The sequence below is a fragment of the Diachasma alloeum genome, unplaced genomic scaffold (genome assembly GCF_001412515.2).
Source record: "Diachasma alloeum isolate Michigan unplaced genomic scaffold, Dall2.0 Dall_scaffold_00177, whole genome shotgun sequence".
NCBI lineage: Eukaryota > Metazoa > Arthropoda > Insecta > Hymenoptera > Braconidae > Diachasma > Diachasma alloeum.
Window position 1 is genome coordinate 1,670,241 of NW_021680343.1, and position 24,247 is coordinate 1,694,487.

General features: G+C 36.5%; 3 protein-coding genes across 8 annotated transcripts in view; 2 read left to right on the forward strand and 1 right to left on the reverse strand.

Annotated features, from left to right (window-relative positions):
• Positions 1-4,752, forward strand: part of LOC107037988 (guanine nucleotide exchange factor DBS) — a 33,596-nt gene extending 28,844 nt beyond the window's left edge. For 2 of the 4 annotated variants that reach the window (XM_015256842.2, XM_015256859.2), the window contains exons 13-14: positions 412-626; positions 1,100-4,752. In XM_015256842.2, coding sequence (XP_015112328.1) covers positions 412-626; positions 1,100-1,523 — 639 coding nt within the window. In that variant the 3' untranslated portion in view covers positions 1,524-4,752. The remainder of the gene's footprint in view (positions 1-411; positions 627-1,099) is intronic. The other 2 variants (XM_015256851.2, XM_015256867.2) reach the window with 2 other exon arrangements.
• A 231-nt stretch (positions 4,753-4,983) lies between these two features.
• On the forward strand, positions 4,984-14,424 carry LOC107036985 (peroxisomal hydratase-dehydrogenase-epimerase). Its single transcript, XM_015255290.2, has 12 exons — positions 4,984-5,177; positions 5,734-5,857; positions 6,203-6,309; positions 6,399-6,572; positions 7,606-7,745; positions 8,020-8,182; positions 11,186-11,258; positions 11,938-12,225; positions 12,306-12,412; positions 13,271-13,444; positions 13,513-13,667; positions 13,921-14,424. Exons 1-12 carry the CDS (start codon positions 5,085-5,087, stop codon positions 14,153-14,155), a joined length of 1,833 nt encoding a protein of 610 aa, XP_015110776.1. The 5' UTR covers positions 4,984-5,084; the 3' UTR covers positions 14,156-14,424.
• Positions 14,425-14,747: 323 nt separating this feature from the next.
• On the reverse strand, positions 14,748-23,378 carry LOC107038023 (protein LSM14 homolog B). 3 transcript variants are annotated; one of them, XM_015256906.1, is made up of 6 exons: positions 23,163-23,378; positions 21,703-21,857; positions 20,510-20,705; positions 18,984-19,521; positions 17,945-18,124; positions 14,748-17,790 (listed from the first exon to the last, which is right to left on the reverse strand). In XM_015256906.1, exons 1-6 carry the CDS (start codon positions 23,281-23,283, stop codon positions 17,466-17,468), a joined length of 1,515 nt encoding a protein of 504 aa, XP_015112392.1. In that variant the 5' UTR covers positions 23,284-23,378; the 3' UTR covers positions 14,748-17,465. The 3 variants fall into 3 exon arrangements, with proteins under 3 accessions (XP_015112392.1, XP_015112384.1, XP_015112377.1); XM_015256898.1 differs by having other exon boundaries at positions 14,748-17,793; XM_015256891.1 differs by having other exon boundaries at positions 14,748-17,793; positions 20,405-20,705.
• Positions 23,379-24,247: the final 869 nt, after the last annotated feature.

Consider the following 24,247-nt stretch of genomic DNA (forward strand, 5'->3'; position numbering starts at 1 on the left):
AAAAAAACATAAAATGAGATTTATTTCGAAAATTTCCCAGCAGTCAGTCGTTTAATGTCATTTGTTGTAAAAATATTGTTTTTCCGAATTGAACTTTTCGCAGCTCTCAATTTGCTCCACAAAAAAGATTATAACAAAAATTTTGATATCCGTCTTGGATTCTGGAATATTCATTGAAGACTGATCAATAGACGAAATCGACTGGAAAGAAAAAGAAAAAGTTGATAGAAATTCAATACAATTTGCTTGCGAATGCACTACGTTTTTCAATGAAATTTTGTCGTTCGATTTATTTGTTCTTCAATGATATTGGTAGCATCTGGCTGTCGCCCAAGAACCTCCAGCCAAGCATTTACATATTGCCTCCATCAACATTTTATGAAATACATGATTTCCCTCGATTTTGTACAGATGTCTCAAATAGGCCTGACTGAGTCTGTCAAAGGCGACACGAGAAGGTTCGAGATATGGCTTCAAGGTAGACAAGAGGTCCACACGATACAGGCACCGAGCCTGGACGTCAAGCAGTCCTGGGTGCGACAGATCAAAGGTGTTCTTATGTCACAATTAGCGGAATTAAAAGGGAAACAGAATACAGCATTGGCTAAATCGAATCATAAGTACGCGTAAGATTCGATTTTTCTTTAATACTCTTCTGAAACCTCGTCGAACTGTTGAAGTGGTCACACGTAACAAGTCCCTATCTCTTTTATTAAAAATTTTACAATAAAATATCGAAAGACATGTCAAGGTATTTCAAGAAAAAAATCGAATTGAATTCGATTAAAGGGGAAAAAATCAAAGAATTTCAATTAATAAAAAATTCAAGAATATTTTCTTGAATCTCCCTGATTTTTATTAATTTTTATAAAACGATTGACCTGGAATTAACAGTTTTCACTGACATTTTCGTCAAATTGTGAATTTTCAGTGACGAAATTCTCTGAAATTCCAGTGGAATTCTTACGTGATAGATAATCTCCAGAAATTTTTGCAAATATTTTTTAACAGTGTACGTAACGTGCGACTTTTCAAGTTTTGCCACGTCAATCCATAATCACAAAAACACCAGTAAAAACATTATTTCATAATTCTCCAGACCTCTCCGGCAAACAATATCCTGGGAGGCTCAGTCCAGTGTATCAGGCTCCCTGAGGACGCTCTCAGTGGATGGAAACAGTGTGATATCCCACATAACGGATGTGTCCCAGTCCACCGAAGAGGACGTGGCCTGGAGCTCTGAAAACAGTAACACAGACGAAGAGGATGCCTTTTCCGAGAATCCAGGGCCTGCGCCGGGTGGTAGATACGTCGCACTGGCTGATTACTGCGCTGTGGGACAGTCAGAGGTGACCATGAGAGAGGGAGATCACCTGGAGCTGCTCAAGGTAGGCTGTGCTGGCTGGTGGTTCGTCAAACTCATTGGCACTGGAATCGAGGGCTGGGCACCAGCTGCCTATCTAGAGCCAGTCAGTCGCAAGACATCTCGCAGCTCTCAGTCTGTCAATAGTCAGGAGATATGAAATAGGCGTCTAACACACTAGGTAGACAGCCTCGTGTGTTAGAAATGTTTTTACCAAAATGTTTATTCGCCAGCAGTTCAATCAAAGGGGATTTTTGTAATTTCTGGGCAACATTCGCTTGGATGACATTCTTTTCGGGGGTCAGGCAGTCCCTGTTGACAGAATTTATTGTGAATAGTCATAGGATTGTATAATATTTTTTCAACCCTGAGGGTTTGAAAGACACGTAGAGGTTTCTAAACATTTTTCATATTTTTGGTTGGTATAATTTCAGTGAGACAGTATTTTTGTCGACAAGATTACTCATTGCACACAACGGAGTCCCTTCATTCTTTGACACGTGTTGAATTGTGCACAATAAATTGAATTACAATTTCTGTAGAAGTCTTAATGCAAAATATCGAATGTGTCAAGAAATGAAGGGACTATTATGTGTAATAGATCATTTTACCGAGAAGATGCTGTGCTGACAGCCTCGCGTGTCAGAAACGTTTTTGCCACAACGTTTCTTCGCGAGCAGTTCAATCAAAGGGGATTTTTGTAATTTCTGGGCAACATTCGCTTGGATGACATTCTTTTCGGGGGTCAGGCAGTCCCTGTTGACAGAATTTATTGTGAATAGTCATAGGATTGTACAATATTTTTTCAACCCTGAGGGTTTGAAAGACACGTAGAAGTTTCTAAACATTTTTCATATTTTTGGTTGGTATAATTTCAGTGAGACAGTATTTTCTCGACAAGATTAACTATTGCACACAACGGAGTCCCTTCATTTTTCGTGCACAATAAATTGAATTAAAATTTCTGTAGACAAAGTGTGAATGCAAAATATCGAATGTGCCAACAAATAAAGAGACTCCATTGTTTCTAATAGTTAATTCTGTCAAGAAGATGCTGTGTCAGCGCTGAAGTGCGCCTTGTATTTTATCGTTTAGGCGAGTGCAGGTAAACTGCTCAAGTGATGAGCTAATTAGTTTTCAGGCCAAATGAATTAGTAAATTTATCGATTTTCGACTGAGTTAGCCAGTACAGTATTTTCGTAAAATTAATTTTCTCAACTGAGCTTTCAGTTTATTCCTATTCTGAATGATCGCGATTGTCTCGATCAAGGTGGAAATTCGGAGTAATTGTATATAATGGATACACCAAATTAATTATTCAATGAGGATATTCTTATTGATGACACAAAGATGCACTAAAATCATGATAATCTTGGGAACGAATGGGAGGTCTTATTGCCATGTTAGGGATTAAGCTTGTTGCAGTATCTTACTAAGTTTCTTGCTGGACCAATGAGTGTTTAGTCGCCAGTAATTAAATGTCTCGTGGATCGATGATCATCAGGGGGTGAGAATTGAGGGAGGATACAATTTTTTCGGTGAATTTTCAAGTTTAAGACTTGCAAATTGCAATCAATTAACACCAATTCATGCAGTAATAGTTTATAATGAGAGAGAAATACGAATTACAGTAGTAGGGGATAAGGTGGGCGTTGAGCAATTCAAGATTTCAGATATACAGTGATTTTAGGTGATGAGGGTGTTATTAATAGGAAATTCAATACGCACATGAGCCCGAATGAGTGAAAATTAGCCGAGGGGTGGTTTTCGAGTGGGAATTCGAGGGTTTTTTTTCTTTCAACAGTGAGAGAAAAAAAAAGATCACCTATTGAAAATTGTCAGGAGTATAAAATAATAATGACAATGTGATAGTAATCCTGTTACTTAGGAACGAAATATTATTCATCTAGCTTCAGCTCATGTGAAATATTCTCATCCTGAAGTATTTCATTGTCGAAAGCAGAGGGATTATTGATATTTGAAAATTTTGTATGTTCAGATGGAACAATTTTTTATCTTGGCAGGTGTCAGAGTGGGATTTTTTTGTTCCTCCTCTCAATGAAGAGAATTCACTAGTGAAAGGGTGAAACCTAATGATTAAACAATTACAGTTCAATGATTTTTGCTGATTGTTCAATCATCTCGAAGAAGAATCACTTTAAAAAAATGTATTTTTTTTCCCCAGTGATGGAATTTCGTTTTTCCCTCTCTCTACTGAATTTTATTTATGTTTATAGTTAATGAGGATAATTGATGATACTGATACATGTAATGCACGAGTTCAGCTCGGTCTCGATTTTTTATACGTAATGAAAAAGAGTCAACAGCGTAACGAAAACCAAATAAATTCCCGATTTGCGATTGTTCTAGGGCAACAACATATAATAGACAATAAATTTTGTCCATTGTTTAAAATAAAACGGTGAATAGAGGATAAATTCAGGCAAATATTTGTAATAGGAGGTAATGTTCAATGATAGATCCGTTGAAACTAAAGCCCCAAAGCTTCCTTATAGGATTATACTTGAAGGAATATTTCCAGCTGAAATGAGCATTGAACATGAGATTTATAGAATCAGAATTGCTTTCTCATTCGATTCAGTTGCTCCTCGAACCTTGGCGAACAAAAACAAAAATTAGATTCTATTTTTACACCTGAAAAATGATGTAAATCAGTGGAATTGCTTCCAATTTTCCGTAGAGTTGATCATTAGTCATTCGATCGAACTTGATAAGATGTTAATGAATTATTTGTACATTTGTATTTCGAATTTAGATTTATTTACAACAATTTAGACGCCCTTTTATTCTTTCGAATTATCGTAATTTCTTGTAATTGACATTGCTCAATTTTTAGTTTCCTGTGGATAATTGAACAATTGTTGTTCCCTCCAGATTAACAGAGAAGAGGTGGAAAGAAAAAATGTTGACTTATTGCAGGTGAAGAAATGATAGAACGTGGCTGTTCAGAACGGCTCACGTGTTGAATTCACGTTTAGCTCGTTCCTCGATCCATCAGTTGGACACTAAGATAACTATATAATATGCAATTTTACCTGATAGAGTTAGATTATTCATTGTAATAGAGAGAAACTTTATAAGAGAAATATTGATTAACGAAACAACATCGTGTAATATTATTTTAGTCATTTATTTATTGTTTTTAGATGTTTATTGGATGGAACAAAAGTGTTTTTATTTTGTTTATGAGGTAAAACATTGGAACATGTTTATTTCTGTGGATGATTTATAAAATCTCGAGGATCTCGATCCTTTGAAATTTTTTTCTATTGTTATAATTGTGAAATTTTCGTTATTTCATTCATTTTCTTTCATGAAAATCGTAATTTGTAATGAGACATTTTAAATAAACTGTTAAATTGCACAAGGCTGGGTGATTATTATTTATTATCGACTGATTGATTAATTAATTGGTTTAATTAATCAACTAAAATCAACTTCCCACATCACCAAAATTGAAGAAACGATGGAATAGTTGAATCGCAAGTATTTTACACGATTGAGAATAAGTTTACAATATGAAAATAATCATCGATTCGAGAAAGAATGAAGGGAGGAATGGGTCAAGGGGTTCATTCGCTCAAAAACACTAAGGCTGGGGCAGATATCAGTACACAAGTGTTGAGTGAACGAGTGAGACGCGCGTGGCATCACGTTGAATCGGAATTTTTCGTCGATCCGAGTGATAACATTGAAAATCATGCAGATTAAGGACAAAAAGGCGATTATTATTGGTCCAGTGAACCGATTGGGCATTGCATTCTGTCGTGAATTACTCAGAAATGGAGCCGGAGTAAGTTAAAATCATTTGCATTATTTTATCTGCAATTGAAAACATCAACGGACGTCATGCAATGACGTGTGCTGAACTGAGATAAGTCCACTAGACTTCGACTCAGGTTTTTAAAGAATATTGGAATGAAAATTCTATTGGATTCATATTGGATTTTTTTGAAACGTCTTCTATTAACAAATTTAGCAGTTTTTTAGGGGTTCTTAAATAGAAATGTTCGATAGAAAATATTGTATAGAAAAATCAATAGAATTTTATATTTTTATAGAACTTATTCTGATGATTTTTTTTTAGAGAAAAATTCAGTGACAAAAACATGGAAAATTCATGCAGAGGAATTTCTATAGGAAACGTCTTAATGGAATAATTTGAATAGATAGATCAAAGTCTATTGATTTTATGTATGAAATATTTCCCTTCATAAATATCGATTTAAAAAAAGCTAGAAAGTCGTGGAATTTTAATAGAAATCCTATAGAATTGTCTAGCGATGAATCTCGATTTTTCTTATTCCACTTGTTTACAACTGATTCCATCCATTAAAATCATCTTATAGAGCATTATCATACTGGATGATCAACAAATAGCGGCTAAAAATGCTGTGGAGGAAATAAACCAAGAGTTTGGACAGAAAAGAGTCATCTGGCTTCCCTGTGACATCTCGAAAAACGAATTGGATGGTGAAGACTTCAACTCTTGGGGCCATTGAAATATTACGTCACAAGATTCACAACCCCCTTCTTTTATTGTTCGTTTAAAATTTGACTGAAAATAACTAAATTATTTTTATAAATTTTTATAAATTTATAAATAATTTATATTTTCATAACTGAGATTTTTCTAAATTATAATATAATATATTAATATATTAGTTATATTAATTATTATATATAATTTGCTTTTTTTTCGTTTAATTTGATTTGGTTAATTAAAAATGAAAAAAATGGTGTGACGTAATATTGACATGCCCCCACTGACTTAAAAATGAAATTGAAAATTTCATAATTCTCGGAAATGTTTTGCAGCCGCTTTCAAAGAAGCTGTTAGCACTCTTGGAGGACTTGACATTCTCATCAATAATGTTGATCTCATAAATGAGTCTGACATTATGAAAGCAGTGGACGTCAACGTCGTGAGATAATCGATTTCATTTTCTTCATCTACTTATCAGTCATTTGTGAAAAAACTGCTCATTCTTTTTGTCATTCCGATTCTTATCAGACCGCCGTCATTCGAGGAACTCTTCTCGGCATCCAGCAGATGGGAAAGGATCTCGGGGGGAAGGGTGGAATTGTTGTTAATGTCGCTTCGGTTCTGGGATTTGAACCGCTACCCCAATTACCGATTTATTCTACCACAAAACAGGCGGTTATCAGCTTCAGCAGATCTTTAGCCGTGAGTTCTTCTGCAATTCTCCGAAGTGATTATTAGTTTTTTTATGAAGAAGGCATTTCAACATTGCGTTACGCGTTTTTTTTTATTTTTACACCCTCAAAGACAGATAAACACAAAGGTCTCCGCTTTCTGCAAATGTTCACCATTTGAGAGCGTTATACGGATGATTATCGAAATTTAATCATTTTTGTATCATTGATTCATTGGTTTTCTAATCCGTCTGAAATTTGTAAGCAAGGTTTCGAATTGCAGAATCTACGACCCCCCCCTCCCCTCCCCCATGTGGATTAAAAAAAATTGTATTTTTCGTTACTGCGGCGAAGAAAATTAAAAAAAAAAAAGAATTTTAGCGTCTTCGCCAGAAAAAAAATTTCCGACACAGTGACAAGGCATATGTTTTGTTACGACGTTCATTTGCGGCTTTTTAGGATGCGCAGCGTGCGAGAAACGAAGTATTACGAACTGAGTGACCAAAATTTTTTTTTATAAAATTGTCGTAAAAGTCAAGGGGACGAGAAAGAATGGCATCTTTTATACTATATTACTGGATACTATGATATTACAGTATCACAGTATTTTTTAAATATAAACATAACATCACTTGGCAAAATACATCGGCGACAGAAAACATTTCAGTAGCGAAGTGGTAAAAGGAAGTCAATTTTGACTATAGACCGGTTTTCAATCAATATCTCGGAATCTAAGGGAAATGGCGAAATTTTTGTTACAACCTTTCTTGTGGAGTCGATTGAGTGCTACAACAAATGTAATTACGAAAATTTCGCTATCTCCCTTAGATTCCGAAATATCGATCGAAAACTGGTCAATAGTCAAAATTGACTTGTCCTTTTACCAATTCGCTACTGATTTCACCTATTTTTTAATACAGAAATATATCATGATAAAGATGATTGCATTCAGTACAAAAATTTCACGATTCACCTTTGATAAAACAATGACTAGAATAGTTGATTAAATGCACAAACAATTTCGTTCCCGTTTTATCACCACCCTCTCACCGACATGTTTCCAGCAACCTTATCACTACCAAAGAACTGGAGTGAAGATAATCGTCCTCAGTCCTGGTGTCTCAGGATCGTCACTGCGAGAGAGCCTGGAGACCCTAGAGGCACCAGCGGGAGCCCTTGGACCCGTAACAGTCCACCCACAGAGGTATTAACCAATTACATAACGAAACACTCACAGACTTGAAGAAATGATCTATTTTGAATTTAATAAACTTCATTAGATTTGAGTGAATCGGTTCATTCAATCACTCGTAATAAAGCGTTTGTCAAACATAAACTCGATTTTTATCTGCAGTTAAATTCACATCAGGTAATTGTTTTTTAGGGATAAACAAATACAGGCATTAATATTAATTTCTAAGTGATGAAGAAGGCTAAATCGTACGAACTTGCACTTAAATTTTGTTAATATCCCCAAGGGTGGAGACAGTGGCTCACGGTTTAGTTTACGCAATTCGTTGTGCCCAGAACGGCAGCATTTGGGTGAGTGAGGATGGTCAACCAGTCTATGAGATCCAGCCCCCGGATGTCCTGCCCCAGAAGCAGAACGAAACCGATCTATCCGACTTCGAGACTCTCGCCTAACGATGCAATTAAGCGTAGATTGGTCACCATATGAGCGAAATCCCGCCGTGCGTCATTTCTCTTTGATTACAATTGACTGGCTAACCGGAAAAATTAAAAAAAAATTAACTTTGTCAATTGAAGTGTCTAAAGAATTATAGTAGTTTTTAGAAGAAAATATTTCCCCCAATTCCTACAGAAAACAAATTATTTCGAAGAGATGAATTATTTTTTCCCGTGTTAAGGTACTTCCGCAGTAGTCATATGGGTGTAGAAGGAAATGTGCTACTGGGTTGAAATTTTGAGAATATATTCTTTCAATAAATTAGAAAGTTGTCCCGAAGGTCCCAACACGATTTACCACATTGATTTTTGTAGAGAAAAAAATTAAAATTGTCATTTGTACAGAGGCTTATGAGACACATTTCAATGGAGAATGACGACCAAGGACAATATGCTAAGAATCCAAATACTTGATTTATCGCATCGTACATGTTTCCAAAATACATTCCTGCAATTTCATTATTCATGACCACAGGAATCATGAGTTTTTATTCAAAATGAATTATTTTTTTCCCATGTAATTGCCCATGACGCGGCGTTGCTGGAAACTCGCTAAACGCGCTCGGCCAGTGTAAAGTGAATTCGGCAACGCCGGAGCCTAAATAACACGGCGGGGAATCCCCGCGGAGGTGAGCAGACTAGGGTTACTCGACCAACCCGATCGTCCGAAACCTCCTGGACCTCTTCTCCATTAACAAACTTTAATTAATAAAGAATAAAGTCAGTACTCCACTCATGTCTGGAATTCCCGACCTCCTGAGTCGTTCTCGCCGGGAAATGAATATTATATGAACCACAATGTATCGAACATTGAAATCCGTATAAATAAAACTTGTTTACATGTACTTCAGACTCAGTTTATTTATCTTAGTTGACTCATCGTCACAGACGACAATTTCCCGTTAATTTCGCAGTCAATCCTAATCAGGAAAAAAGAGAACCGAAAAGGCCGTGTGGAGTTGATAGCGCGATCCGATTGCTTCCCAAAAGAGAAAAAGGGACTGTATCTGGATTCTTCTTGCGCTGCGCCGCAATCTGTGAGATCCACCCCCCGAATGTCCTAACCCTATCCCAGAAGACTTTTTCTCCATTAACAAAATTTAATTAATTCAGTCTGGAATTGCCGACCTTCTGGGCCATTCTCGCCGCAGAAATAAACATTACATAAACTACAATCTACCGAACATGGAGATCCGTATAAATAAAGCTTGTTTAAATGTACTTCAGACCCAGTTTATTTATTTCTGTTGACTCATCGTCGCAGACGACAATTTCCCGTTAATTTCGCAGTCAATCCTAATCAGAAGAAAAGAGAACCGAAAAGGCTGTGTGGAGTTGATAGCGCGATCCGATTGCTTCCCAAAAGAGAAGAAGAGACTGTATCTGTATTCTTCTTGCGCTGCGCCACAGTCGCATCAAGACGACTAGATTTAATGCTTGAAATTCCCACTGAACTTATCTGCGTCTTTCATAAAAATCGTCAACCCCCGATAACCCTGGGATAATAACGTGATTGCTGACCTTTTCGCGGATTTAGGGGGTCCCCGGTAAAAATCCCTGTACTCAGAAATTTATCAATAATAATTTTTCAACTAAATCACTGTGGACTGCACTCAGCGAGGCCTTGAAACCAGAAAAATGGGGATGGAGTGACCCTCAGTGATCTCGAATACTGCTATGCATTGTGGGGAAAGTCGCGTGGCGATAAGACCGTGACGTTTATCTCTTTCTTACGCATTTTTGTTAACGCTCTCTGGCAGTAATGATTGGAGGGTGTGAGGGGTTGCCTCGGGTGCATCGAGAAGCGTCGGAGGGTTTATCGCTGGCTCTCGGTAACCGGTTGCGAACGGTTCTAGAGTGAACTTTGAATGCAATGAAAATAGCGCGGAGCAGTTGTAATTATTCAGTAAGGAAAGCATTGGGGGATTAATTGAATTTTATATTTTTGGTAATAGGGGATTTATCTCGGGGCCCAGTAGCTTCAGGAAGAAATATCGGGGGAATTTAAAATTATCAGGAATATCGAGAATTTCATAAATTCTGTTTATATTTATTTATTTTTTATTTGAGTGATAAATTGAATTTTATATTTTGGGTGATTGAGCATTTGTCTCGGGGCCCAGTAGCTTCAGGAAGAAATATCGGGGGAATTAAAAAATATCAGTAATATCAAGCATTTCGTAGAAAAACCTTGCGCATTTGCTAGGAAATTCTGTTTATTTTCTATTTACTTTTGTTTGAGTGATAAATTGAATTCCATATTTTTGTTAATAGGGGATTTATCTCGGACCCCAGTAGCTTCAGGGAATTTAAAAATATTAGAAATATCGAGAATTTCATAGAAAAACCTTGCGCATTTCTTAGGCAATTCTATTTATTTTCTATTTACTTTTGTTTGAGTGATAAATTGAATTTTATATTTTTGGTAATAGGGGATTTATCTCGGGGCCCAGTGGCTTCAGGAAATATCAGGAAAATTTAGAAATATCAAGAATATCGAGAATTTCATAGAAAAACCTTGCGCGTTCCCTAGGAAATTCTGTTTATTTTATATATTTTTTTTTTCATTGCGTGATAAATTGACTTTTATATTTTTGGTGTTTGGGGATTTCTCTCAGGGCCCATTAGCTTCAGGAGGAAATATCAGGAGAATTTAGAAATTTCAGAAATGATGAACATTTCTATCGGATTTTTTCGCACTTACAAGCTGCAAATTTTTCACACAATGCTATAATTATTATTATGATTCCGACAACTCTTTATCAGAGACTTTGTTCTACGAATAGTCTGGATCCCTGGGATGACCCTCCCCTCTTCTTGGATGCACGCGCACTTACCCGATAGTAATCACGCGTCTTCGCCGAGAGGAAGGGGCTGGCCACGCGGTGGCGCGTGTACAAGTGTCAAATCACTCGATGAACAAGTATAAATACCATCGAAAGCAGTCGACGGGTTTAGTCTCAATCGACATTTTCGAGAGGTTCTTCCTATCGTCAAGTGCTTCCAAAAGCTACACAAATTATTGCAATGGGTAAGTGGACCCATTTCATTCACCGGTGCGTGCGGAAAAACTTCATAAAAAAATCAAACGAATTTGCTAGTGAATTCTATTGGATTTCTCTCGAACTTTCTATTAGTATTCGGCCCATTCCATTGAAATATGTGTCAATTCCTTTTTCTCTTATAAAACACATTGTATATTTTACTATAAAAAAGTTTCCATTGGATATTTTCTATGAAAAATTATTTTCTATAAAAAAATCAAAAAATTCTAGAATACAATCTATTGAATTTCTATTAAATTCTCTATCCGTTATTAGCCGATTCTTTTAAAAAAATTCGCGGCTTATCCGTGCGATTTTTTAAATAAAAATGTTCAACGGAAAATATTCTTCAGAAAAAATCCATAGAATTCCTCTTCTCAACTTTTCCATAGGGGAGAAAATTTATGTCGAGGAAGTCCTGTAGAACACGTCTTAATAGAAACAGTTTTTTTTTCTAGAGAATAATTCCTATCGGACATTTACTATTTCAAAAAATGCGCAGTAGAGCCGCGGAATTCTTCGGTAGAATTTTCTATCCAATTCCCTAGGTTTTTCTATGACATTTCGAGGTCAAAGAAACTTACAGTAAATAAAATAAAACGTGACGCATCGTTTTAAATTAATCAATCGATTCAATACTCAATTTATTAATTCAATTGCCTCCAGAATCTCTGATCACCAAGAGCCGTCGTGCCTCAGCCGAGGAGAAAGCAAAAGAACTCGAGATAATTAAAGGTCTAGTCTGTGGAAAGAACGTGGTAATCACTGGTGGTGCAGCGGGATTAGGATACGCATTCGTCAATCATTTTCTTCAGAATGGAGCTAAAACCGTTGTTATCATTGATATTGATGCCGCCGCTGGTGAACGGGCTGTCAAGGCTGTTGCCAAGTCCTATGGGGGGAGAAAAATTATCTTTCTCCATGCAGACACATCAAACTACTCCCAAGTCCTCGGTAATCTCCCCCTCCTGTTTATACTCTCTTCAATTACTTTCGTGCAAGCAATTGAATAATTTTTGTTTCGTCTTCATCAGATGCGTTCAAATATGTCTCGACGATTGTGGATAGCATCGATATTGTCGTTAATAATGCGGGGATTCTGGATGAGAGGCGATGGGAACGGGAGATCGCTGTCAATATCGTAAGTTGAAGTCGGATTTTGGGGAAAATAGATGAGTCAAGTCAACTTTTTTTTTATCAATAATTTTGAATCCTAAGAGGATGAGTAAATTTTTATGGAGTTTTTTTTAGAGTGAACTTAGTGTCACTGTCAAGAGTTTCTGGCTGAAATTTTCGGTTCACTTTTTTTTAAAATTATTTTTCGGTACACTTCTTGGAGATTTTTATCAAGTGACAGTTTAATGTCAAAAATCAATGGAAACAGTGAATTTCGGTTCTTTTTATCGACATTTTTTATCTCAGCGCTTGATCGAGAAATCACGAAAACCCAGGCGAACATATTCTTGAATATATTAAATTCAACGTAATCTAGTACTGACTACTCGTTTTCATATTATTGTTCATAATTCGGAAAATTCTAGATGAGAGGAAGTGGGAACCGGAAATCGCTGTCCATATCGTTACTTCAGTTCGAATTTTAGGGAAAATAGACGAGTCGTGTCAAGTCAAATTTTGGTCAACAATTTTGAATCCTTGGGAAATGAGTAGATTTATATCCAAGTTTTTTTGGAGAATGAAGTTAGTGTTACTGTAAAGAGTTTCTAGCTGAAATTTTCGGTACACTTCTTGGAGATTTTTATCAAGTGACAGTTTAATTTGAAAAATCAATGAGAACTGAATTCAGTTCATTTTATCGAGATTTTCCTTAGGGCAAATTAAAAGCTATTGTTAAATTTTTACTCAGTGACACTTCCATAATGAAAAATTCACAATTTAATTTAAAAAAAAACAATGAAAACTGTGAATTTCAGTACATTTATTCACTGGAATTTCGCGTAATTTCGTCATTGCAAAATTTACAATTTGATTTAAAAATCAGGGAGGGATGATAACAGTGGCAACGCTTGCGATGCGTTTCATGAGCAAAGATCAAGGTGGCAACGGCGGTGTCCTCGTGAACATCGCTCAGTACTTCGACTTCACATGGACCGCTCAGCTGCCAGTCTACACAGCAACCAAATACGCAATTATCGGCCTTTCGCAGTCACTCGGGGTGAGTTGAATTTCCCGTTAGGATGTTGTGAAGAAATTGGAGCAGAGATAAGAATTTCTATGTCACAGGCGCCTTATCATTACGAGAGAACTGGTGTGCGTGTGATGGCTCTCTGCCCCGGACTCACCGAGACAGCCCTCACTGTTGACAGTCCCAATCGGCTTTTATCGAAATTTATGAAGGCTGATTTTGTTAAAAATCTTGAGCAAATGCCCATTCAAACGTGAGTAAATGCAAATTCCTGAATCTATATTTTTTTAAATTTATCTAAACATTTTAAACCAGTGAGTTTATTCTGTTGAATTCATAATTAAAAAATATTTTTTCATTCGTTTTGAAAACAAAAAAAAATTCTCTCCTCTTTTTGCATAAATTATTTTACTCAATAAAATAATTTTTCTCATTCTATCTCTACGGAATTCTCTCTGTTTCTTATTCTCCTGAATAAATCACCAATTGTTCGGTATTTTCCCCAGACCCTTTATCGTATCCGAGGGCTTGATGTCAATCCTCAAATGCGGTGACACCGGCAGCATTTGGGCAGTGGAAAATGGCAAAACCCCCTTCGAAATTTCAATCCCTCACTACAGCACTCAAAAAAGACGTTACAAGAACAACTTGGTCATCAGCAATACCGTGGAAAAAGTGCGAGGACGGCCATTGCGCGAGGTCTGCGACAGTCTTCCAGCTGGACTCACCGGTTGCGCTTAAAAAATCCTGAAGTCTTTTCGAATCATTCCCAAAGATAAAACACGAAGAATCCAAAAACTTCTAGTCTTCATCAATATTTTCCTATGGAAAACATTCAAGTGAAGGAAGAATAGGTCTTGTATTTGTACTGATAACCCAAGAGACTGCACAAATTGTAAATATTTATCATCCAATACTCTAGAATTACTATCATCATTGACCATAATGTATATAAAAATGTAGAAATAATGAACCAAAAATGAAAAATATTTTTTAAATAAAGAAAAAGAGAAAAAACGAGTTTGAGATCCAAAATTTTCCCAGTATTTCCAGACTTAAAATTGATGAATTAGAAATATAGAAATAGTAGTCCGAAAAATGAAGGATATTTTGCGTGCTTGAAACCGAAAATTCGTAAGTTCTTTCTGTTTTACAAATTTCACAAAATGTAAAAATTCCTCATCCAATACCTTGGAATTGATATCATAATTGAACACAATGTCACCCAAAATGCAGGAATAACAAAGAAAAATAGAACAAAACCACTTGCAAAGCCCATACTCTTCAGTGAATTTAAAAAACAAAGGAAATAAAATCAAAACAAACAGCTCCATTAATTTCTTCATTTCGTTATTATTTCCATCATTGGGGAATCACAATATCCGCTGTACAAAAGAAACACATTCATTGTCAGGAATAATCGCGTTCAACCGCAAAATTACATGCGACAGAGAAAAAAAACATAAAACGTACGTTCTCCCATCAATAACCTGTATCTCCATCCTCCCTCAAGACGGATATCAATGCACACACCAGTAATAATAATTAATTTGGCTACTCTGACTTGATGTAATTTGTTTTCATTGATTTATTCTTCCTCCAGACAGCGAACGTTCATAAGTGTGTGTATGTTTTGCATCATCTTCATTTCTCATTTCATTCAACTTTCTTTTATGTATTATGTATATACTTATTTGAGACGGGACCCGTGTTGGGGGACCATACAAAAATAACAGCCGCGAACAATTTACCCCTTTGTATTACTATTCAATCATTGCATTTTTTTCCTACTATCCCCCCATTTTACTGTCTTCCCGTGTTCTATGACAATAATCACCGTGCAATCATGTTCACTGAATTCTCGCACACACTCACGCTAGTCTAGACGTTCTGAAAGATCAAAAAACACTTCGGTAAACATTATAAAAAACCTAAAAACGCAAATTGTTCAATTCATCTGGCCATAATATTTCATTCTCGTGATTTTATTTTTTTTTACTTGCTTATGGTCAACTAGTATTAAAGTTCTAGGCTGTATTATTTTGAGAATCAATCGCGCATCGTCTCCTAATCCTATTTATTTGGGCTCAGGCGATATTTCTTATCTCACATTCCCGTTTTATTTCTCCTGTCTTCATGCCTATTTATTGTAAAAAAAAAAGAAATTATAATAGTAAATAATCAATAATAATTGTAATGCGTATTCCCACGAGTAAATTGATTTGTTTCTTTCGTTATGTTTCAATCACCTCTTCGTCATCCTGACCTTACTGGTGCCAATTAACAAATTCATTCGTAATTCATTGGTAATTATTAATTCATGTGACAATTGTACCGATTTATCATCAATTTTAATTACGTAAATTCATTCGTTTCGGTATTTCGTCGTTCCGGCAACGATTTTCATTCATTTTTATTAATTTCATTCATTTTATCCATCAAGCGCCCACGAAAAATTGACTATTTTACGATACACTGTATTTTTTTTTCTCCCATTTTCTATCTTTTCTTGTTTTCTTCAAATTTTTTATTCTTAGATTCCGCATCCCCCCCATTTAATTTCTCGTAATTTCACATTTATTACATATTATATATACCACCCATGAGGCATTTTACATTGATAAGCTATCACTCAAACTTGTTCGGGATAATTCGTCTTTTTTACACTTCAATCTAATTATTGTTAATTCGACGGCCAAATATTAGTCGTTTATTCGCATCTACCACGATACTTAAAACCCGTGGTATTCAATGTTAATTATATCATTTTTATTATTTTATATGGCCTCAGTATTTCCCCATCCCCTTGGCAATAAACTATTCCATCGACTTCCGTCTGTGCGGATACAAAACAGCTTCGCCATATTTTTAATTAATGAGAAACTACAGAGCTTTAAACATAATGAGTTATTGAAGTGACAAAAACTAATAATTAGTGTTGAAAAACTCATTATTTTATTGTTCAATATAATACAATTGAAAAAATGCTTTTTGTTCCCCCAACATTTTTCAAAAATGTGCAGAATAATAATAATTATTCACTTTCTCTATATTAAACTCGTAAATAGCGTAATTTCTTCTTTTTTATGTGAAAAAATTGTCTGAACATGCGAAATAAGTCGACTTTAAAGTATTTTAACTAGTTGTAATTGCTTTTTTGCACATTATCATTAAAAGTTTAGGGGCAGGAGTTTTTTCACACTAATTATCAGTTTTTGTCCACATGGAATATAGGGGAAACGTATGGAGCTCCTCACTTTAATCACCCACAATGATTGAAACTCACAGAAATCCACTTTAAAAACCCAGCATCGTACACCTTTCTTTTTATATCAATTAATTTAATGCCAATTCCAAAACTTTCGTCATGCAAATGAAGAGGGAGAAACACTGAGGCCTAATTAACAGATTCGAATAGCTTCTCATCACCAATTCCCTGAAACCCTTTTTACAAATCTATGTCTCATGATTATTACATTTAAAATACAGCCAGTTCCATCGAAGCTTCACAGAAAACTTCTCTCAAGTTCCATAACTCCCTCAACTAATTTAATTATTTCTTTCATTTCCCCAAACCCCTTGAACCTGACACCTCATAAACTTTTGTTCATCCATCATTTAGAAATAAATCCTTGAAATGGCCGTCGATTTTCCCCCCTGACACTACCAATCAATCGCATAATAATAACTCAATAATACGCGATTCAAGAATTTACCATTCACGCATCGAATCTCCATCAATCGAAGATCAAATACATATTCCATAATTTTTCAAGTCCCACTTAAACCAAACTCTCATTAATCAGTCCAAAAGTGGGACTCAATCTTCAAAAATTCTATGTTCAATTTGTATCCTTTTTTTTTTGTTTTTGACATGAAAGCACATATTCGTAAAAATCTTAATCTAAGGTAAATACTTATAAATTGTCTCTCGTCGATTTTAGTTTAAACCATGAAATCGATAATCCTCTTTCACATCTCTTTTACCTAAACTATTTGACGGGTAAGGGGAGAATGATTGTATCTTTTGGTGATGATTAATCAATTGATTTTATACAGCACCGGATATGAGACGACTGTTCTGCTGTGGCTGATTGGAATTCTGTTCGTTGCTATTGCGATTTTGGCCGGCATTGTTACTCTGATTTTGTCCAGTTTTACGATTAGCATTATTACCACCACGTTGTCCCCTGTAGTTGCCGCGGTATCCACCCATTTGTCCTCCATTACCATGATTATTACCACGGTACATGCCACCAGACATGCCACGATTGTGATAGTATCCACGTCCACGAAAGCCACCACGTCTCGTTGATGACACACCGAATGTCTCGGAGTTGAGTTTTCTCTCTGTTCTCCAGTCCGTACGTTGAGATCTTCTAATGGGAATTAGACAGCATGGAATCGATTGATTCCGGACCAAGTAAGTCAACACGACAAACGAAAAATAAACGTGAACGAAAAAAAAAATTGAAAAAAAAAATTTATGAGACCAACACGTGTGATAATTTTAATCTGTGATGTACTGACCCTTTACTCCTCTCAACTGCCTCGCAGCTGATATTGTCGAAGAACGATTTCGATTTGTCGTAGTGCACCACGTCCGAGTCCTCCTCCTGCTCGTTCTCACCAGCACCAGTCTCGTTACCACTGTCGTCTTTCTTCTCGTTCTCAGCACCTGCGTCAATCTTGGTCTTTGCTAGTCGAGATCTGGGGATTAATGAATGGAAAAAATTATTAGACTACAAATGGGGAAATTTTGATTATCTTTCAAGGATTTTTTTCGCGCCTCTTTGTTTTTTTTTGTTTTTTGATGAGCTTTCACTACGTCAGAATGTTTTTGGAGATAAGTCAATTTTTATTATTGGCCAGTTTTCAATGAGTATCTCGAAATCTGAGAGAGATAGCGAAATTGTTGTCATGATCTTTTTTGTAGCCCTCAATTCGCACTATAAAAAAGGTTATTACGAAAATTTCGTTATCTCCCTTAGATTCAGAGATATTTCTCGAAAACTCAGCTAAGGGCTAAATCGCTTCGCTACTAAATTTGTAAAATTTGGAAAAAAAAATAGATAATTGAGGCTTTACTCATTTTTCAAGGGTTTCTTTTTGTTTTTCTGTTAGGCATTCAATCCTCTCTGAATACTTTTTTTCTAAACATGCGTAATGATTAATGAAGTGGACGAGCTGAGAATCACAATTTGTCAAACTTGGAATTTCGATATTTTCATGAATTTAGTGACGATCCCCTCACACTCCTCGTCACTGAGTTAATTTGCTAATTGATTATACCAATCATCAACTTAATAACAATCCTCTAAAATCTGTCCTCTAATGCAATCAGTCTGTAGATACGTAGCGTAAACCATTCGAAATGCCTTCAAACGGCTTTAATAACGTATCATTTGCTCTCGCATGATATCCACATTCGCCGTTTCGAAGTAATAATCGAAACGAACCCGGCACAAATCATGCTAATTCCCTAATGGAATGACCCATATGAAATTTATTACAGACACTAAATTAAATTTATCCTGAATCTATTTTATAAAAATGAAATAATTCTCACCTCAACTCCTCAAACTCAGTATTCGCCTGTTCAAAGTCATAATCATTATCGAACTTGAGTGTATTCTTGGGCTTGACCCCAGCATTTCCAGGTCCAGATTGATTAGAACGGAAGACACCACCACGACCGCCTCTGCCACGTCCACGTTGGATATTACCACGTGGGATCCAGCCACCACGATTTCCACGAGGACCTCCCTGACCAATATGTACATTACGCTGTCCCTGGTGCTGCATCTGTCCATCCTGATGCAATGGCTCACGCATCTGATCCCTCTTGGTGTCACTGTACTGGGACATACCACTGCCACTGCGACCTTTCGAGTGGGCGTCACGCTCTCGATGGGGTGGTTGAACATTCCTGTTGGTGGGTTTGTCTCCGACCTTGCCCACAGGCGCCTGCTGATTCTGCTGGGGCTGTTGGTGCTGCTGCTGGCGGCCAACCTGAGTGCCCTGATCGTTCGTGGGACTCTTTCGGTTCAGCAGGGACGACGTGGGAGTCGTCGAACGGGAGGCTCCACTCAGCATCTCCAGGACGCCTGGATGAACGAACAAAATATTCAAACATTTCCTGGGATTGGATCGTTTCAGGGTTATTTGCAAGGGGCACCAGGCGATGATTGCAAGACCAAACCAATGAAATTAATGAATGATTGATGGAATTGTTATTTCTGGAGCGAAGTGGTTATTTAATCGAAACTTCTTTGTTGGGATATCACCCCACATTTTTATCCATTTTTAATCGACGATTGGATCGTTTCAGGGTTAACGAGTAAAATGTTTAAACAATCCCTACGATTAAGTCATTTTAGGTTTATCTATGCAAATTCAGTGACAGAGAGGTAAAACAAGAAAATCCAAGGGGAATTTTCGTAAATTTCATTTTGACATTGGTGGATACTAAGTCTTACATTAGTTGATTCATCTCGTTTCATCAATTCATAATTAATTTACTTATAAAATGCTCCACTTCGCTACAGACTCAAACGAACAATCAGCAGCTCTCAGACTGTTTGCAATTGACAATGATGAGGTGTTTCGAGTATCAACTGTTGTTGCTAATGATTTTCCACATGAATAAATGATGCATGCGGTTAGTGGGACAGCAGGCAAGTGAGTGTAGATTAGAGAATAATTAGGGTAATGAGGCAATTGGACGTTGAGCAAAAGCAAAAATATCAAACTCTGGCATTGGTTGTTATCCAAAATAACACAAAGCGATTGAATTCAAGCAGATCAAACCTTTAGCAGCGTCAATATGAATGACTGCAATGAGAAAGAAAAAAATAAAGCAGAAGCGTGAGATTATCAATGAATGTAGAAGCTGGCAGAAGCAAGTTGCAGGCACGTTAAAGTGGAAAATTTCGTGTAATTTTCTCATGTCTCAACTTTGTCTTTTTTTTCATAGCAAAAACAGTTTACCATCTTCCAGAGATTGATCTTTTGTCAACGGCTTGACGTTCGCCGTCGGCAGAGAATTTGGGATATTGATGATGCTTGGTTCAGCAGGGCCGGAGCTCAACTCACTATTCGGTTTGTTCATGGGTGCACGGGGATCCCTCGCGGCATTTGGCATTCCCATTACAGGGCCCATTGCAGCCATGGGCATGCCATAGGGCGCCCCGTACTGACCACCCATTGGGCCCATCTGGGGCATCATTGGGTGCCCATAGCCTGGCTGAGGTTGATAGGATTGTTGGCCCATCGACGGCTGTACCGTCATCTGTGATTAAAATACGTTGGTCAATTGATAAAATTATTCAACTGGTGGTTTTAGGCCTCGATCAGATTTAGCAAATCAGAAATAGTGACTGTAGTAGCAGAATTATTTTAAGAAGTGACTAAGACATAAACATTTTTTTTTTAATAACCATGAGTGCATATTTCTCCTATAAATCAGTTTTCTTTTGCATTCACTATTTTCGTTGTGTGAAAATGTATGAAATCCACAAATACAAAATGAATGAGTTAATAAATTAAATTTCAAATCGTTGGAAAATCATGGAAATTCTAATTTAAAATCTGTTTCAACTAGTTAAAGTGGTTTGAAGTGAAAAAACATTATTTAATGATCGAAGAACTATAATGTTCATAACTCAGAAACAAGTTTACTAATTGAGATAATTGAATTGAATGCCATTAAAAAAATTATCCCATTTCGTTAACAATTCAGTTGACGATTAACATTTTAGGAAAATAGAACTCCTCCAAAGGAAAGTCTAATTCACCTCTTCTCCACTGGCGAAAATTTGTTTTGGAGTTGAAAAAATTGATTAACGAACTCTCAATTTCTTCAAATATTTCCGGAGTCAACTAAGTGATTAATTAATGTATGATTAATTAACACTACTGTATGATTAATTAATGTAATGATTATGTAAATTATAATGCATGAAGATCTGTTCCAATTAGTTAAATAAGTTCCAATAAAAAAAATACTGATTCAATGGGTCATTGAACTGTTAATGGACACATGTCAAAACAAATATAATTCATCAAAAAAAAATCAAATGCATGTTTAACCGATGAAAATGACTTTTGAAGTTTGCAAAATCGATAAATTGACAAATTAAAACGATTGATAAATTAAATCTTCATTCTTTGAAAAAAAAAATTATTACGATTGTGACTGATGAACATTTGTGTCAATCAGTTGAATTAGTTCTGACAAAAAAATTATTTAGTGATCCATCAAGATGAATTCACAGTAATTAATTCACCTGCACAATAGCTGGATCATTGGGTAGCGTGTTGACATTATTGACAACCCGAATATCCTTGATATCCGAACCCCTGAACAAAATATACTCGTACACTTGATTCTGCGGTGCCACAGGAAACTGTGTCTCCCTATCCTCCGTCCCAAAAGAGCGTACTGTAAACAAACATTCAAACGCAAATCAATTCCCCTGAATAATGGTATTACCTCACTATTTCATCCATCGCTCCAAAAATCATTTCAATTTCCCCCAAAAATCATCCGACCGAATTATTTACTCCGAATCAGATTGAATTCAAGACAATGGTGAGACTGAAACGGGGGATTATAAGTGTGTCTTCGCAGTGACAAGGACAACGATGTAAACAAGCCCATCGGTGCAAACAATGGGTAAACCGGGATTCCATTGTCGATTAAAGGAAGACTACTTCATACAGAGGTAGAAAATAAAGATTAAAGACAAATCGAGAATTTTCTCGATTTCCGAAGGAAGCCACGAGTCTGAAAACATTCCTTTCTTTCTGTTTCGACCAACTTTCACATTTTGGAGCGAATTTTATCGCCAGTGTGCACTAAAAAATTGGTACAAATGCTCGTTATCCCTTCAAGAAATCAAAGAAAACCCCCGGAACTCCTGAAAACCTAGAAATTTACAACAAAAAATCCTGAAAAATCGGAGCAGAACATGTTTCTTTTCCCCCAAGACAAATAATGAAAAATGTTCCATTGTAAAAGATTTATGGACATTTTTTTCTGCCCGAAAAAATCACGAAAATTTTCATCATCACTTCAAGAACTCACGAAAACATGAAAAATCCTGAAAAATCGGAGTAGAACATCTGCTGCCTTTCTCTCAAGAGAGTTCCAGCAGCGACAGAAGAATCGACCAAAATAATAACGAAAAATGTATCTCTAACTCAAAATGAATGCGTAAAATTACAGGCATCTTCAAAATTTCAGGGAATTTATTCAGTTATGAGAACATTTCCCGACATTTCCTCTTGCCCAAAAAGAAAAAAATGCTCATCACCCCCTGAAGAACTCTCGAAAACCCTTGAAAAACTCCATAAAACCCAGAAATTAATCGCCAAAAATCCTGAAAAATTGGAGCAGAGCATGTGCTCCCTTTCCCCGAAGAGAATCCCCACGACGACAAAAGAAATGACAAAAATAATAATCCGTTACAACATTTGCCGGTTGACTCCCGTTGTTTTCCCCCCGAAAACAAGCGGGACAACGAACTCGGTCAGACTAAAAAAAATAATTCCACTGATTGCACAAACCCCCCAAGCCGATGACGAAACAATTTCCCCGAGCCCCACAGCCCAGCGCCCACAAACCCCAAGTTGTAACCATCAGTCAAATAAAATGGAGCAGGATGATGCTACCAACGATAGTACCACCATCTTGAATTCGTTAAATACGTTTTAAGTGTAAAAGTAACAGAATTGAAAGGCTCACCATTGGCAAGGGCGATTGTACACTCCTGTGGATCAACGGTGAATAGCCTTCCCTCGTATCGTATATCGGCCTTCGATATTAGGCTGATCTTAGAGCCCAGCTCTGGCATTCCAGCGCTCATCTTGATTCAATATCAGTTTAACGACGATTGATGCGATGTTAAAGGATACGCGACACCATCTGACAAAGCCAGCAAGCCGACACCGTTGCTCAGGCCTCTCGTGAGAAAACTGGACACCACTGCTGCCAACTGCTGTGCACATGCGCAGTCCTCCGACATATTCCTCAATTTTTCGAAGACGTGATTGAATGAAATGGAAATTTTCCAGAATTTTACACTGAGAGAAAAAAAAAAATTCTCGAACAAGTTTTGCTTGGGCCAAAGTAATAGCTACTTGAAAATTACCCCAAGGAAATTGCTGCCCTCAATAATAACGAAATATTCCAGTGGCAAAGGGGTAAAACGGTTCAAGTCGATTTTTACTACCGGCCAGTTTTCAACGAATATATCGAAAACCAAGAGAGATAGCAAAATTTTTGTTAGGACCTTTTTTGCAGTCCTTAATTCGTTCAACAAAAAAGGTCATTAGAAAAATTTTGTTATCTTCCTTAGATTCGTAGATATTCCTCGAAAACTCGGCTAAGGACGAAATCGACTTGAACCGTTTTACCGATTCGTTATTGATTTGGCTCAAGAGGCGATCATTCACACGAAACGGTGCCTTCCCAGGATGAAAATATCTTTTATAGAGAGAAGTTTATCAAGAAATATTTTGACCTTAAGAAAATGATCTACATGTCTATAAACAAATTTAAAGACGCGGGAGGACGTTTCATAATTTTTGAAAGAATTGGTGCAAAAAACCAATAGAATCATTCAATAGAATTGTAATAGAACTCCAATAGAATTCTTATAGAGTTCAATAGAAATTCCATTGAATTTCGGAGAGAAAGTGTCAAGTTTTTCTATTTAATTTTGTCATACGTAATGACGTGTGTAAAGTAAATTCCCGTGCGTAAAACGAAGTTTTTTGCACTCCGCACAGAAAACACACTTTACAGCCGCTGAAAAGTGAACTCGTTAG

Coding starts and splice junctions, on each gene's coding strand:
- LOC107036985 (XM_015255290.2), top strand. CDS start 5,085: ATGCAGATTAAGGACAAAAAGGCGATTATTATTGGTCCAGTGAACCGA. Junction 6,310..6,398: donor AAGCAGTGGACGTCAACGTC/GTGAGATAATCG, acceptor GATTCTTATCAG/ACCGCCGTCATTCGAGGAAC. Junction 13,445..13,512: donor GCCTTTCGCAGTCACTCGGG/GTGAGTTGAATT, acceptor TCTATGTCACAG/GCGCCTTATCATTACGAGAG.
- LOC107038023 (XM_015256891.1), bottom strand. CDS start 23,283: ATGAGCGCTGGAATGCCAGAGCTGGGCTCTAAGATCAGCCTAATATCG. Junction 20,706..21,702: donor ATGATCCAGCTATTGTGCAG/GTGAATTAATTA, acceptor TTTTAATCACAG/ATGACGGTACAGCCGTCGAT. Junction 17,794..17,944: donor GCAGTTGAGAGGAGTAAAGG/GTCAGTACATCA, acceptor AATTCCCATTAG/AAGATCTCAACGTACGGACT.